Source organism: Aspergillus japonicus (assembly GCF_003184785.1).
Source record: "Aspergillus japonicus CBS 114.51 unplaced genomic scaffold BO86scaffold_32, whole genome shotgun sequence".
NCBI classification, from domain to species: domain Eukaryota; kingdom Fungi; phylum Ascomycota; class Eurotiomycetes; order Eurotiales; family Aspergillaceae; genus Aspergillus; species Aspergillus japonicus.
Genome location: NW_020291669.1, coordinates 128,256 through 141,705, shown reverse-complemented (window position 1 = coordinate 141,705; position 13,450 = coordinate 128,256). Strand labels below are relative to the sequence as shown.

The 13,450-nt window shown below is 54.4% G+C and overlaps 7 protein-coding genes across 7 annotated transcripts; 2 read left to right on the top strand and 5 right to left on the bottom strand.

The window, feature by feature from the left end:
* Positions 1–41: 41 nt before the first annotated feature.
* Positions 42–1,234, bottom strand: BO86DRAFT_400586 (cytochrome P450; the record flags this gene model as incomplete). Its single annotated transcript, XM_025673714.1, has 4 exons — positions 42–331; positions 450–991; positions 1,063–1,118; positions 1,214–1,234. The coding sequence occupies 4 exons, from the start codon at positions 1,232–1,234 to the stop codon at positions 42–44; spliced, it is 909 nt and encodes a 302-aa protein (XP_025526606.1).
* A 261-nt stretch (positions 1,235–1,495) lies between these two features.
* On the top strand, positions 1,496–2,813 carry BO86DRAFT_432779 (NAD(P)-binding protein; the record flags this gene model as incomplete). The annotated part of the gene is made up of 2 exons (XM_025675813.1): positions 1,496–1,882; positions 1,980–2,813. Exons 1-2 carry the CDS (start codon positions 1,682–1,684, stop codon positions 2,811–2,813), a joined length of 1,035 nt encoding a protein of 344 aa, XP_025526605.1. The 5' UTR covers positions 1,496–1,681.
* A 1,468-nt stretch (positions 2,814–4,281) lies between these two features.
* BO86DRAFT_390091 (uncharacterized protein) lies at positions 4,282–5,816 on the bottom strand. Its single transcript, XM_025672304.1, has 2 exons — positions 4,710–5,816; positions 4,282–4,640 (listed from the first exon to the last, which is right to left on the bottom strand). The coding sequence occupies exons 1-2, from the start codon at positions 5,555–5,557 to the stop codon at positions 4,325–4,327; spliced, it is 1,164 nt and encodes a 387-aa protein (XP_025526604.1). The 5' UTR covers positions 5,558–5,816; the 3' UTR covers positions 4,282–4,324.
* Positions 5,814–7,479, top strand: BO86DRAFT_410651 (KR-domain-containing protein; the record flags this gene model as incomplete). Its single annotated transcript, XM_025674519.1, has 4 exons — positions 5,814–5,895; positions 6,142–6,542; positions 6,617–6,760; positions 6,880–7,479. The coding sequence occupies 4 exons, from the start codon at positions 5,814–5,816 to the stop codon at positions 7,477–7,479; spliced, it is 1,227 nt and encodes a 408-aa protein (XP_025526603.1).
* A 410-nt stretch (positions 7,480–7,889) lies between these two features.
* Positions 7,890–8,731, bottom strand: BO86DRAFT_390089 (uncharacterized protein). The gene has a single exon (XM_025672303.1). It carries the CDS (start codon positions 8,314–8,316, stop codon positions 8,110–8,112), a length of 207 nt encoding a protein of 68 aa, XP_025526602.1. The 5' UTR covers positions 8,317–8,731; the 3' UTR covers positions 7,890–8,109.
* Positions 8,732–8,950: 219 nt separating this feature from the next.
* Positions 8,951–10,226, bottom strand: BO86DRAFT_122361 (D-isomer specific 2-hydroxyacid dehydrogenase family protein). Its single transcript, XM_025666023.1, has 2 exons — positions 9,546–10,226; positions 8,951–9,480 (listed from the first exon to the last, which is right to left on the bottom strand). The coding sequence occupies exons 1-2, from the start codon at positions 10,069–10,071 to the stop codon at positions 8,966–8,968; spliced, it is 1,041 nt and encodes a 346-aa protein (XP_025526601.1). The 5' UTR covers positions 10,072–10,226; the 3' UTR covers positions 8,951–8,965.
* Positions 10,227–10,245: 19 nt separating this feature from the next.
* On the bottom strand, positions 10,246–13,078 carry BO86DRAFT_390085 (putative phenol 2-monooxygenase). The gene is made up of 6 exons (XM_025672302.1): positions 12,585–13,078; positions 12,319–12,532; positions 11,799–12,262; positions 11,696–11,730; positions 11,407–11,636; positions 10,246–11,338 (listed from the first exon to the last, which is right to left on the bottom strand). The coding sequence occupies exons 1-6, from the start codon at positions 12,614–12,616 to the stop codon at positions 10,382–10,384; spliced, it is 1,932 nt and encodes a 643-aa protein (XP_025526600.1). The 5' UTR covers positions 12,617–13,078; the 3' UTR covers positions 10,246–10,381.
* Between the last annotated feature and the right edge of the window lie 372 nt (positions 13,079–13,450).

Below are 13,450 nucleotides of genomic sequence, written 5' to 3'. Positions count from 1 at the left end.
AACTGTGTTGCTACAATCCCGTCTGCCTACACTAGTTCCAACTAATCACCAGAACTCTCCACCAGCACCCGGACCCCCTTCGTCCCCGTCCACGGCGACAGAATGGTATTCTCGGCGTAGAACGCCACGTCGCGGACGGTCGTGCCCACCAACCGCAGCCGATGGCGGCGGATCAGCGTCGCGAACCCAATGTACAGCTCGGCGTAGGCCAGGTTCAGCCCCAGACACATGCGGGTGCCCCGGCCGAAGACGGTCAGGTAGTGGGTGAGCGGGTGGAGCCCGTCGGGCCCCCGGGGGTCGTGGAGCCAGCGCTCGGGTTGGGGAAGACGCGCTCGTTCATCAGCATATGATACTGGTCCATGCTGACGGCGACGTTGACGGGGATGGCGGTGCGCAGCTCGTCTTGCAGCTGGGCGTAGATCTGGGGATTCTGCAGGATGGAGAAGCACTGCCCAGGGCCAGGGTCCAGGCGGTGGTCTCGAGTCCGGCCCCAATCAGGGACTCGGACTCGTGCTGCATGCGCTTGTAGGTCAGTTCCTCGGGGGGGCAGGCTGGAGGCCAGCATCTCGTGAAGACCGTCGCGTGCCCAGTCTGCTCGCGCACCTTGGCTTTGGCAAAGAAAGGGCTGATGGCGGCGCGGCGGATCTTGTGCACGTCATGGCGCGCCGTGCTGAAGGTCGCCCCGGGGATCCCAAACCGGTTCTCCAGCCGCTGCAGTTGGTCGTAGGGCTTGCTGGTCGGGTAGAGAGTCTCGTAGAACTCCGGGTCGTCGATGTGCATCTCTTCCGGATCGATGCGCACAATCGGGCCATACTTCGCATGCATGCGCTTGATCTCGAAGGGGAACTGTCCGCCCCCTTTGGGGATCAGATCGAAGTACGCCTCGTAGAGCCCCGTCAGGGCGGCCAGCTTGGGCCCCGGGAACTTGGCGTTGGGACTGAAATAGAGCCGGTAGATCCCCACGCAGACGACATAGCTCAGGAGGAGGGAACTGAAGATGGTGGTGATGAGCGAGCTGGCATTGAAGAACCTTGCTGTGAAAAGGGATTGAAGACGACCTACCTACGTACAAAGCGATTCAATGTGTCTTCTCGCTTATCTAGCAACGGGGCTGTCGTCTAGGTAGCAGGGTGTTCAGCTCTGGATAACAATCAGTGGTTAGCTAGGAATAGCTAGGAACAGCTAGAATAGCTAAGAAGTAACCATGCAGTACTGAGCTGCAGCCAGCCAGCATCTTTTTTTACTTATTTCCAAGAATGATAATCCCATAGCTCAGCTCGGAAGCATGACAGTATCAGAGTTATTCGAGTTATGTTGGATTGAGATAAGCTTCTCGAGGCTGTGGGGGTCAGTTTACCTGAGTTTGTTTGAATCAACTGTGGGAAGCGAATCCCTGCATCTCAGCACATCACGCCAAACAGATTACATGCATGGCCTCTTTGTCTAGCGCTTAGCAATCCTTTTGTCTGTCTTACCAATCCATCTGAAGCTCGAGCTCCCGATTCCCCCAATTGGAGAGCTATCACCTTTTCCAACTTTGCAACTGGAGCCCTACTTGGCTACTTGGCTTTCCCCCCAACTCCTTCCTCCACATCAGACGAACACTTTTGATCCAGAGATTCTCCAGGGACTCTCCAGAGGCTCACCTCCTTAGCACGTCCAGTGTATAGGGTACGCAGCGATGGCGCCCTTCTCCGGCCTGCGGGCCACCTTGACCCAGATCTACCCCCCCAAGCCCGTGTTCACCGAAGCCCATGTGCTGGCCGGCTCACTGCAGGGGCGGGTGTACATCGTGACGGGCGGAAATGCGGGGATTGGTCTGGAGCTGGTCAAGATCCTCTATGCCGGTGGTGGTACAGTTTACATCGCGTCTCGGTCCAAGGTGAGAGCGCACGCAGATCAGGTCGATCTATATCCCCCGTTTGATACCATCCCAAACAGACTCTGACTTGATCTCGCTCGCCAACTGCCGTGTGCAGGACAAAGTCGAGGCCGCCATCAAAGACATCACAAGCCGGTCTTCCAACGCCTCCTCGACCACCCACGGCAAACTGAAGTTCCTGCATCTGGATCTCAACGATCTGAAGACCGTCAAAGCCGCGGCCGCCAGCTTCGCGGAGCAGGAGTCCCAGCTGGATGTACTGTGGAACAACGCCGGCACGGGCGCCAACGCCGTCCCGGTGGGCCAACGCACCGCGCAGGACTTTGAGCTGTTCATCGGCCGTCACTGCATCGCGACCCTGCTCTTCACGCAGTTGCTTCTCCCGCAACTCCGCGCCGCCGCGGCCGCCGCCTCCCCCCGGGATGGTGGTCAAACGCGCGTGATTTGGACGTCGAGTGGGCTGGCGGAGGCGGGCTCGCCACCCAACGGCATCGATTGGAAGGTCATCGACCAGGGGACCAACAAGTCCGCGCAGAACTACGGCGCGTCGAAAGCGGGCACCTGGTTTCTCAGCCGGGAGTTCGCGCGGCGGTACAAGCAGGATGGCATTGTCAGTGTGTGCTTGAACCCGGGCTATCTGAAGACGGCGTCGTTCAACGGGACCCCGGCCCTCGTCATGTTTATCTTAAACCGGGTCATGCTCTCGGAGCCCATCTTCGGGGCGTATACGGAGCTGTTTGCCGGGTTGTCGCCCGAGGTCACGCTCGAGACCAGCGGGGCGTATATCATCCCCTGGGGACGCATTCGGCCGAACACGGCCACGGGGCGGCAGGATCTGATCAAGGCGGGCGACTCCAAGGAGGAAGGAGGATTGGGGTATGGGGAGAAGCTGTGGGATTGGTGTGAGAAGCAGTGGGCGCCATATGTTTGAGTATGGGGCCGGGCCAGGGAGGGGAGGGGAGGGGAACGGGGGAGGGGATGGGGATGAGGGGAATTGTAGCCAGAGTCGGTAGTTTCACTTATTTCCATCGAATGAACAGGCTGATAGCAACAGCCATGTGCCCAAATGAGCTACCCCTGGGAGTACCTCAGGGTTAAAGTCCGACTAATCTCAAGCCGATGTTGGCGCAATTATGCAGGGATTATTGCAAGCCGAGTATCTCACATCTGCACCGGTTGCAACCAAGGACCAGAGGACCAGGGTTGATTGGAGGCCGTGATCCTTCCAATTCAGCTATCGTGGGCTTCGAAACACCAAAGCGACCTTCCTTCCAATCCTCGCTGCCTGCTTGGGGGCTGGTCTCGCTATCTCAGGAGGTTGGATGTTTGTCAGCAGCACATACTGTACATACATAGTAGTGAGTAGTGAGTAGTTAGTAGTATGTTGTCGCTATCAATCAATCCCACCTCAACGGAGGACGTCCTTCAGACGATACGATGGAGCCCACTATACCGACGCCCACGGCGATTAGCGAGCGTCGTCGGATGCAGAACCGCAATTCGCAGCGCAGGTTTCGTCGTATGTCATGCCCCTGCTCTGTCCTGGGGACAACACCAACACTAACCATGCGGTTCGGGACCTGCAGAACGACGAGAGCAACAACAGCAGCAGCTGCTGCTGCTGCTACAACCGAAGCAACCGGACTCTTCGCGATCGACACCACCACCACCATCCTAGCAACAAGCGACATCTCCTCCACCTCCTCCTCCACCTCCTCCTCCTCCTCCTCCTCCTCCTCCGACGACGACGACGACGACAACGACGACAACGATGGTGGTGGTGGGGAAAGGGCGATGCCCGAAGAGTCCGGGCACCGGGGATGGAGTCCCTGCTGGGGGCGTGTGATGCTGAGGGGAATACTCCGTTGCATTTGGCGGTTGCGGATGGGTTGGAGGCCGGGGTGGTTATGCTTTTGGAGGCGCAGGCGCGACGGTGATTTTGAAAGGTTTGAAGTTTTATGCGGAGATGAACTTTCTAGAGAGGTTGCGGTTGCGGTTGCTAGATGCAAGTAAGGAGGGTAATGTAGATCTACTATGGTGGCGGAGGTGTAGTATGTATTGCGTGAGGTTGATGATCCCGCTAACTAGTCCTGCTCGGCTTGTCATCGATTGATTGAGGTTATGATATTATGATATTATGATATGGTTCTTTAAGTGTGGCTTTCCTGTACTAGTAGTAGTAGTACTACTACTACTACTCCCGCTGCTGCTGCTGCTGCTGCTGCTGTAAGGGCTATATAACAGATAAACCCTAGTTAAACTAATTAAAAAAGTAAGATTAAGTTAGTATACTAAATATATAAAGTAGACTAAGCACAGATTTGCCTTATTTATACGGTTTGTTTCATTTTATATATTTATAATTAATATAATACCACAGCTGCTATCAATTCTAGCAGGCCAATTCTCACTCACAAATGTAGGTATGTTCCTCCTGGGAAACTACCACATGTGCGATTTCTCCAGACGGTCAATTTGAACTTGTGACAGCACACCTCGAGAGGCCCAGACAGGCTCCCCTTGACTGGCCGTGTTGGCAAAGTGTGCAACAGACACCGGATGCGCATAGGTGGTCGTTGCCGCACGGCCATCACTGGGAATCTCGTACGTGTAGACCGTTTTCTGATCTTCTAAGAAGTCCCCCTCAACCAATCGGTACCGAACCACTTCCGTGAGCAGATGGTAATTGTTGAACGAGCGAGTAAGCATGGCAGTTTCCCTATCCGCACTGTCACAGCTCGACTGGGTCACATCGTACCTGTGAGCCTGTTAGCAAGTTCCCCCAGGTCATGAGCGCAGCGCCAAGGTGATGTGATGTGATGCATACCAATACCCCGGGGCCTTACCCGACCCTTCAAACAATTCATCCGCGGTATCATTCACCCTGCATCCAATACTTGCACCGGTGTAGCTATTGCCACGCGAATACCGCCCAAGCTCGTACTTGGTGCTTTGTTGAACGCTGTCATCCGTGTCACACACCGAGTAAGTGGATACGTGCGAGAGATAGAAGGAACGGCCTTGGTCGTTCAAGCCTTCGATTACGCCATAGTCGAAAAGCGATCCGATACCGTCTGGGTGGGCGATTCGGGACAGGACATGTTTCGCCGAGTCTTGCACACAGGGAATACAGTCAAACACCCAGCGCCGATCAGCTGAAGTCTCCTCCAAGGTTACAACGGTGTTCTCGTCGAACTGAACTGTGGTGGTGGTCCCGCTTGGGGCAGTGATGGCAATCTGCGCGTCGTCCGTGTACGCGAACTGAATGCTCTCAACCGAGGAATGCTGGATAGAATCCAACAGGGTCCGGGTGCATTCGGCGCCGAGGTTCTTCCCAGAAGATTTGTAGTGGTAGAGGATGTAAGACCCGTCCGGCTCGCACTTTTGCATGGGCTTTCCGTGTGCATCAAAGTAGAAGGAGGATGCGTCGGGTTGATCAAGCTGGTAGATGTACTCGCCGGGCTGACCATTGGGAAGGGACTTGGGATCCTGGGTCATCTGCAGCTTCACACCTGGATGGTTGACGTATTGAAGCCCCGAAGCGTGGCCCGCGACGTTGGTCCATTCGGAGTTGATGGTATACGTTCGGCCGTTGACGGTGAGAAACTTTCCCATGTACACAAACGGGAGATCAGTTGGCGGGCAGACCAAAGCTTCCGCTAGAGCCCCATGCATAAATCAAGTCCAGATCGAGTCCGGTGGTACTGCCCCTACTCCCTCGGGCGAGGGCCGTCCTAAAAGTGAGGGATGCGGTATTGGGTTGGACATAAACGCCTTCCGGCACGGCATTTCGGGTGAAGGCGTACGTGCCCAAGTATTGAGCCATCTTTTCGGTTTAGGGGAGGGGGTTGCAAACCTGATGAATGATGGAAAAGACTTTCTTTTCCCCTCAATGTTTTTGATCCATGATTGCATTATTGTGCGTTTCGTTATGGCTTATGAGAAGTTGGCAAATGGCCTTACGGTTCAAGGTTGGGTTGTTTTGATGTTCTCCACGGCTGATCTCAGCTCGGGTAAGTTAGACTTGCAATAGATCGAGTGATAGATCGACATACATTTGGGGCTGTGTTGAGAACTTTGAGATCCATTCCATCGCCCATGGCATTGTGACAAAAAGCTTCACCCTCCTCATAACACATGACATGAAAATCAGTCCATTATCCACGTAATAGCTTGTATCTTCCGGCTGGACAGAAGAAAATGTACTCCGTAGAAATTCATGTAACAAGGAGGTTATTTACCTTCCAAGGTTCGTTCAGATTTCCAGAGGACCTACACCCTGGCCTTGAGCCCGGCGCGTGGCGGATCCATCCGGGACTGGTACGAGTTTCGGGTCTGCTCCACTAAGGAGGGCGTTTACACCGAGCATTGCGCAGGGTTGATCGCCGTCGAAACGGACTACACGGAGAAGACGGCTCCGGCGGGTTCCCTCGAGCCCTGGCAGCACGCGACGCCGGCGAGCATGATCTACAAGGCCGTGCGCGAGTCCGGATACAACTACGGGCCTTGCTTCCAGAAGCATCTGCTCTTCGAGGCCACTATGGGCAAGACCGAGAGTCGGTCGACCGTGGCCATGGACCCGCCCCGGCGATGTCCAGAGAGCATTCAACCAGACCACCTTCCCCATCGGAGGTATCATCCAGGGCGCGATGTTTTGCGGGTATGTTGTGTTCCTCCAGCTCCTCCTCTCGGAAAATAAGAACAATCAAGAAAACGCTAATGCACATTCTCCAGGATCGCCCCTTCGACTCCATGACCCTAGAAGAATACCACCAGGCCGTGGCCTGCAAGATCCAAGGCACGTGGAACCTGCACACGGCGGCGGAGCGCCTGCATCTCTCGCTCGACTTCTTCACGATGCTGTCCAGCATCTCGGGCGTGATCGGCCAGCGCGGGTAGGCCAACTACGCCGCGGCCAACGTCTTCCTGGACTCATTCGCCGCCTACCGCCGGCAGCGCGGACAGGCCGCCTGCTCGATCGACCTGGGGTCATCGAGGACGACGGCTTCATCGCCAACAACGCGGGCTTCCAGGAGAAGCACTTCGACAGCCGCACCTTCAAGGGCATCAACAACAGGCTGCTGCGTCAGATCCTCTACTTCTCCCTGCTCCAGCAGGCCGGGCGCTTTGCCCCCGACTCCACATCTGGCGCCGCCGCCACACAGATGGTGACGGGCATCGTCGCCCCGCAGCCCGCCGACTCGGCGCTCCTGCGGGACGCGCGGTTCTCGGCGTTGCGCGCAGGCGCCGGGGCCGGCAAGACCCCCGGCGAGAGCGGTGGGGGTAGCAACAGCGCCAACGCGGAGGTCCAGGCCCTACTGCTTTTGCTGCGCTCCTCGTCTGCCGATACCGCCGCCCAGGTCGCGGCCGCGGTGGAAGTCGTCAACAAGTGCTTCGTGCACATGCTGCGCCTGTCGGAGCCGATGGACCCGGCGCGTCCGTTGGCCGTCTACGGGATCGATATCCTGGCCGCCGTCGAGGTCCGTAACTGGGTCCGGAATGAGCTGGGGGCTCTGGTGACGACGGTCGATATCATGAACGCTGCCTCTCTTTGGGCGTTCTGTAAGAAGATCGTTTCCAAGATCGTGGTGGGCTGAAGGGGTGCTTGAATGGAATTTTCTTTTGTCTCCGTGAGATATTGTATAGCATTGATTTTGATCTCAAATGAAGTATAAGCTTGTAAAGTGCAAATTTCTGGGGCCATGCAAGGCACCCTGAGTGACCAAAGAAGCTCACTATGCTCACAGGTTTGATTCGAGCGCGTAGATTCGGGTGATTTGAACGCCGGATTTGCCAATTCGATTCGTCCAAGTCTTCTACTACTGATGGATCATCCTTGTAAGAAGATGGTGTAAGGGTTCTATCTCGAAGTGTCAAGGACGTGATTGATGGTGGATGATGGTGGAGGAGGAACTAGCGAAGGCCACCGCGGTGGGCGGTGAGCAACAAAAGGACTTGAGTTATCGAGACTCCCAGGATAGCTTCATTTCAGCATCTCTTGATTTTACTTGATACTCCGTGCTGAAGTCGGTGGCCTACCCATATGGGAAAGAGAAAAAGCACAGTATTCCACCATGTTGGTTCTTGTTTCGAATGATACATATAGTATCAACGCAAAGTCAAGCCTGCTCGACTCAGATGAGATCTTGCGACAGCTGCCATCGTACCACTGAATCCAAACCATACTGTTATTTATCAAAGCATGGCAAAAGCAGGACCAAGCAGCCTTAATCATCCAGTTGATTCTCCCTCTTCTTCCTAACCTCCATCTCCGCGATCTCCCGTTCATCAAGAATGCAAATGACATCCAGGACATCGACACGCCCATCGTCCTTGCTCGTGCCGCGATAGAACGCCACGGCCTTGAAGTATTCTTCCGGATGCGACACCCGGTATGAAAGGGCATCCTCCTTGATCACCTCGAGGATGGTCATACCACCAGAGCCGCCAACGATGCCATTCTCCACATCTCCACCGATGTGATATCACGCCCACGCCGCATCCCCATACCTCCCATCGCGGATGGCATCGAGATATAAAGGAACCCACGGGTCGTTGGCCGCAACGAGACGACCTTCTTGGATATCACGGATTGAGTAGTCCAGGAAGAGCTGGTCTGGTAGCCGGTCCTTGGGGCTGTTGAATCCATCACTTTATTGATCATGTTAGCGAGGCTTCAGGGATTAGAAGAAGGCGTGTGTAGGTTGCTGCTGTTACCTCTGTAGACCTGGTACAAGATATGCGACAGGATGGAAAACAAGGAGCTGACTGCTGCGAGTGAGAGGAGGGGAAGTCGTGGAAGAGTCCGCCGTGAGGGTGGGGTTGACGCCTAAGGCCCGGTCTTATGTTTCTTTATCTTGTATTTGTATTATGTGACTTAAACCACATTGCGCTACTATACAAGGTTATACTTGTTTTGTACTTTAGGCTACAGTGCGTAGGCAGCACTGAGTTCAACCTAGAGTTAGAAACAAACCCCTCCCCTCACACCCAACAAAAAGAAAGAAAGAAAGAAAGAAAGAGAGAAATTCATTCAATAATTGGAGGAATCTAATTCAGCAGTCAAGGCATTATAAACAGGTACTAAGTAACAACATTCAGAGGATTCCCTCTGCACCACTCTTCCACCGACAGCTTCAGCCGCTGCGAGTAATTCGCCATGGTCCTCTGAGCCAACCACGCCAGATGCGGCGTCACGATCAGGTTCAGCCCCTCGGTCCCCTCGGCCAGCAAAGGCGAGTTGTCCGGACCGGCAGGCTCCTGGAAGAAAACATCGGTCGCTGCGCCGGAGATGCGATCTTCCTTCAATGCCTGGACCAGCGCGCGCTCATCGATGACGCCCCCGCGGGACACGTTGATCAGCACCGCATGGGGAGACATGGACTCGAACTCGGCCGTCGAGAGAAGATTCCGCGTCGAGTCCAGGAGAGGCACCGCCACGAACAGGACCGTGCTCTCTCTGATGACGGTTTCAAACGGAACTCGTTCGAGACCATCCTTGCTGATACTCGGTGCTGATGTCACTGCACCCAGTTGCTTGCGGTCGGAGATGACCACTTTCATCCCCATGCCGCGGGCGAGATGAGCAATTCGCTTCCCTGTTGCATTTGTTAGGACCTGGTCTGAGAGATATTGACTATCTTTCTGCCATGGAGCATCTCACCAACAGCACCATTGCCAATAATGCCAGCCACCTCCTCCTGACAAGTCAAGGGGGGCGCGCCGGCCTTGTCGAGGAAATCGAACATCAACGTCTTCCGCCGCGGCCACTCGCCGGCGCGCGTCAGGGCGTTCATCCCCAGGATCTTCCGGCGCGCAGCCAGGTGCAGTGCGATGGCGTGTTCCGAGACGGACTCGGTGTTGGCGCCGGGGATGTAGGAGACGACAATGCCCCGTCTGCGACATGCCTCCAGGTCAATGCAATCGGTGCCCACCGCCACGACCATCACCAGCTTGAGATTGGGGCTGACCTCGGGCGCAAGGGCATTGGCGTCGATCCGCAACGCGGAGAGGACGATCACTGACGCATCGTGGAGGCGCTCGTGGAGCTCTGATAGAGAGGTCTGCGGGTACACGGTCTTGGTGTAGGTATGCGGGGCGGGAAGGTCGAAATCGAGGATGTCTACAAAATCGCCCTGGAGGTAGACGATGTGATGATGGGTCGATGAGTTCGATGAGATTTGTGTCATTTTGGCGGTTAAGTCACCCGGACTAATGAAGATGTGTGAAGCGAGACGGACTGGGACAGTGTCAACCTTCTTATACTGACTCGAATTTCTTCCCCTCTTCGATGTTCCTTCCGCGCCTTATCAGTGACATCTGACCCACTGTCCCGCGGCGAAGCGCTTCGTCGCTCATCGCCTCCAGTTTCCGAGTCATATACACAGTTATTTAGTCACTACAAGCTTCATCCAATGACTATAATTAGACAATTGCATGCATGGCCCTGGACTCAAGCCGTTTGACTAAACAGTCACACGAAGTTTCCATGGATACTGCTTACAGCATGGGCCGGACCTCACTCTTCACAAATATCCCCTGGAAGTAGCGAGCTAGATCAGCAACATCCTCCAGCTCACCCATCCATCCGATATATTGATCGGGCCGCATGGCAATCAATCCTCCCCTCAATCGATCTACTCCCCAGGATTCGTATCCTTTACCGTCGGATTGTTGGCCCCAATCACATGCACTATCACTCCATACCTTGGTAAGGTCGCAGCCCTCATTCTCATCGAAGTGATACACGATACTCGGAAACATATCCAACTCTACATCCGCGAAGGGTGCGCTGTGGATCGCCTTGACATCGATGACTGAGTCAAGCTTGCTTTTGGTCGGGGCGAACTGCCTGAGCAGACGAGTCAATCCATCGCCGCATGTCCACACACGACTTGCTTGTTCCCTTGATCGCACGTCTCCAGCTAGAAGCAAGATACGGAAGCGCCCGTCACTTTCCAGCATTTTGGTGGTCCAGGAAGGCAGACCATTGGCTTGACTTCGAAGTCTCACCGGAACAAGTTTCTCGCCGGGGGTGAGATGCTGAGCTACTGCCTTTGACTGCTTGCAAACCAGTGAGCTCGCACGGTAATACGAAGTGTGACCCTGAGAGAAGTGCTCCGTCTTGCGCAGAATGTCCCTCATGGCTATTAATGTCTCCTGCGCCACTGGGGCTGCGTGACTCTTCTGTTGTTCTTGCTGTAAAAAAAGTGCAGACCATTGACGGTCAAAATCGAGGAGCATTTCGGCCAAGGGATAACGCTCAGACTTGTACGTATCGAGGATTGAGGGCTTTGCGAGTCCCTTTGCAACGAGGGCGACCTTCCACCCAATGTTGAATCCGTCCTGCATGCTCATATTCAGGCCCATCCCCACCTTAGGCGAGTGAGTATGAACTGCATCTCCAGCCAAGTATACACGACCCTTTGCGTTCGTTTGTGCAATTCTCCGACCAACCTGGGGGCACAGACCAAAAGGCCATAGGTTATTGATGAATCCAGGTATGGGGCTAGGGTTATACATGCCTGGTATACGGTCCACCAATCACAAACGTTGAAATCGAAATGGAAAGGACTCATTATCTTCTTCACTCTTTGCCGGACTGACTCTAGAGTCACTGCCAACCGATCAAATTTCTGAGAAACCTCGTGTTCCTCCTGCAATGGGACGTAAAACCGGACCAGGTTCTTTTCTCTCGGAACGATGAGCACTGTGCCTGATGCATTGGTTAGACTTCCAATCCGACGTATGTCCGCTGTAAGTCACATTAGCTCATAGCTCTCTCAATCTACTTCGGTGTGAGTGGAGACTGACGGTAATTGGTGATGGGAACGATGTCGATAACTCCCCTGGAGTATAAATACAGCGTTAGTTCCCAACAACAAGCTCTGTTGACAACAGCGCTTTGCTCACCCACCATATGTGATCTGTGGTCGAGCCTTCGAAGGGAATATTGAGCTGTTTCCTAGTCCAGCTGTGCGCTCCATCGCAGCCAATCACATACTTGGCCTTGAGCGTCTCAACGGTTCCTACCTTGTGCTTGCGATGCTGGATCGTGTCCATCTGATCATCGACATTCACCGAGTGATTGAGAGACCTGTCCGAGACACCGTGAGCCGGCGCTGGGGAGGCTTCTTCCTCACTTAGTGTCCTCAGCCTGAGCGTGATAGGATACGCTTGTGGATCGCTCTCAAGTCCTTTGTCATATTCCAACGACTCGCCGATGACCCCCCTCTCAACCTCGAGGTTGGAATGTTCTGCGATGGCGTCTAAGAGGAAACGCTCGATACGGCCCTGGCTCAGTGCAGCGATAGCGTATGGTGGATTAGGTTCCAAGTCCGTGGTAACTTGGCGGCACAATTTCCCATTCTCATCAGGCCCCTATACCGATGGGTCAGATTTGTGGTCTCAGTCCTGTGTCTGAAGCAAATACTGACCCAAGACGTCATACTAAACACTTCATGGCCCTCTTGAAGGACTCGCTGGGCAACGCCAATACTGTCAAGCAATTCCAGGGTGCGGCACCTGAGTCCATCTGCATGGCCTTTGAAGACCTTGGTCCCTTTCTTGTCAATGACGCGAGCGTTGACACCACAGCGCGCCATCCAGTAGGCGGCCATCAGCCCCGATGGGCCTGCGCCAATAATCAGCCTGCGCAACAGTAAGTGACAGACTATCGAAGATGGAATTGAAGAAAACGTACACATCAGTAGAAGACTCGATTGTCTCGGCCATGATAGAGGATGAAAAGTGTCAGAGACTGCTGTCAACCGGAGAGTAACGTAGAGCAAGGCTGACGTCAGCTTCGAAAGTGAAGTCGGGGGAAATCCAAGTATTCTAGTGCCGGCGGAAGGTGGACGCCAGATACATATAAGTAAGTGCCCGAACAACTCAAATGCGACCTGGATTATGCGTCGTGTCGTCGCAGGGGTTTTCTGCTCCACTAGGTTCAAACGGATGGCAAGGACTGGATAGCTTATAGTTCACCGATGAGCAAGGACACTCCTGATCGACATCATCTTACCCATAGTGTGTGGCACCCTTAATCGCCGACAGGCCTCTTTGGCTCCAACATGGATGACAGCATTCGTGGTGTGTGTAGGCGTGTCTTTCAGTCGGATCGTCATAGATGATCAGGCAAGGGTTGTGCGTTAGTGGGCCAGCGACGTGCAAGTACTGTACATTAGTCGAGCTGAGGTAGGCTATAGTATGCAAGTAAGTGGCTTGGGCGCAAAATAGTGCTGACACATTGAATGGCCTTAGGCAGTGCCGAACTATGGTTGGACTCAACTATAGTTACACCACCACCACCTTCACCATGTGAGTATCTCAGTTTCCTGCCTCACACAGCACTGCTTGCTGCTGATTTTTCACTTACCTGACATCTCAGTAAGTTTCTTTCTCTATTGCTTTCGCCCTCCATCTATGTCACTCTCTATTCTCCAGCACAGACGCGCTGCGCCTGAATATGTGGCTGGCAACCCGCGCCACCACGATCTCGAATGCCACGACACGACTAACCCTGCCGAAAAATGTGCGGAGCAGATGCGCACCAGATGAAAACGTCGA

Excerpts from the sequence above, each read along its gene's own strand:
- BO86DRAFT_390089 (XM_025672303.1), bottom strand. The coding sequence starts at position 8,316 with ATGACCATCCTCGAGGTGATCAAGGAGGATGCCCTTTCATACCGGGTG.
- BO86DRAFT_390085 (XM_025672302.1), bottom strand. The coding sequence starts at position 12,616 with ATGGCCGAGACAATCGAGTCTTCTACTGATGT. Across the intron at positions 11,731-11,798 it reads TCGACCACAGATCACATATG|GGGAGTTATCGACATCGTTC; the intron begins GTGGGTGAGCAA and ends TTTATACTCCAG. Across the intron at positions 11,637-11,695 it reads CGTTCCCATCACCAATTACC|CGGACATACGTCGGATTGGA; the intron begins GTCAGTCTCCAC and ends TGTGACTTACAG.
- BO86DRAFT_390091 (XM_025672304.1), bottom strand. The coding sequence starts at position 5,557 with ATGCATGGGGCTCTAGCGGAAGCTTTGGTCTGCCCGCCAACTGATCTC. Across the intron at positions 4,641-4,709 it reads GGTAAGGCCCCGGGGTATTG|GTACGATGTGACCCAGTCGA; the intron begins GTATGCATCACA and ends ACAGGCTCACAG.
- BO86DRAFT_122361 (XM_025666023.1), bottom strand. The coding sequence starts at position 10,071 with ATGACACAAATCTCATCGAACTCATCGACCCATCATCACATCGTCTAC. Across the intron at positions 9,481-9,545 it reads TATTGGCAATGGTGCTGTTG|GGAAGCGAATTGCTCATCTC; the intron begins GTGAGATGCTCC and ends CAAATGCAACAG.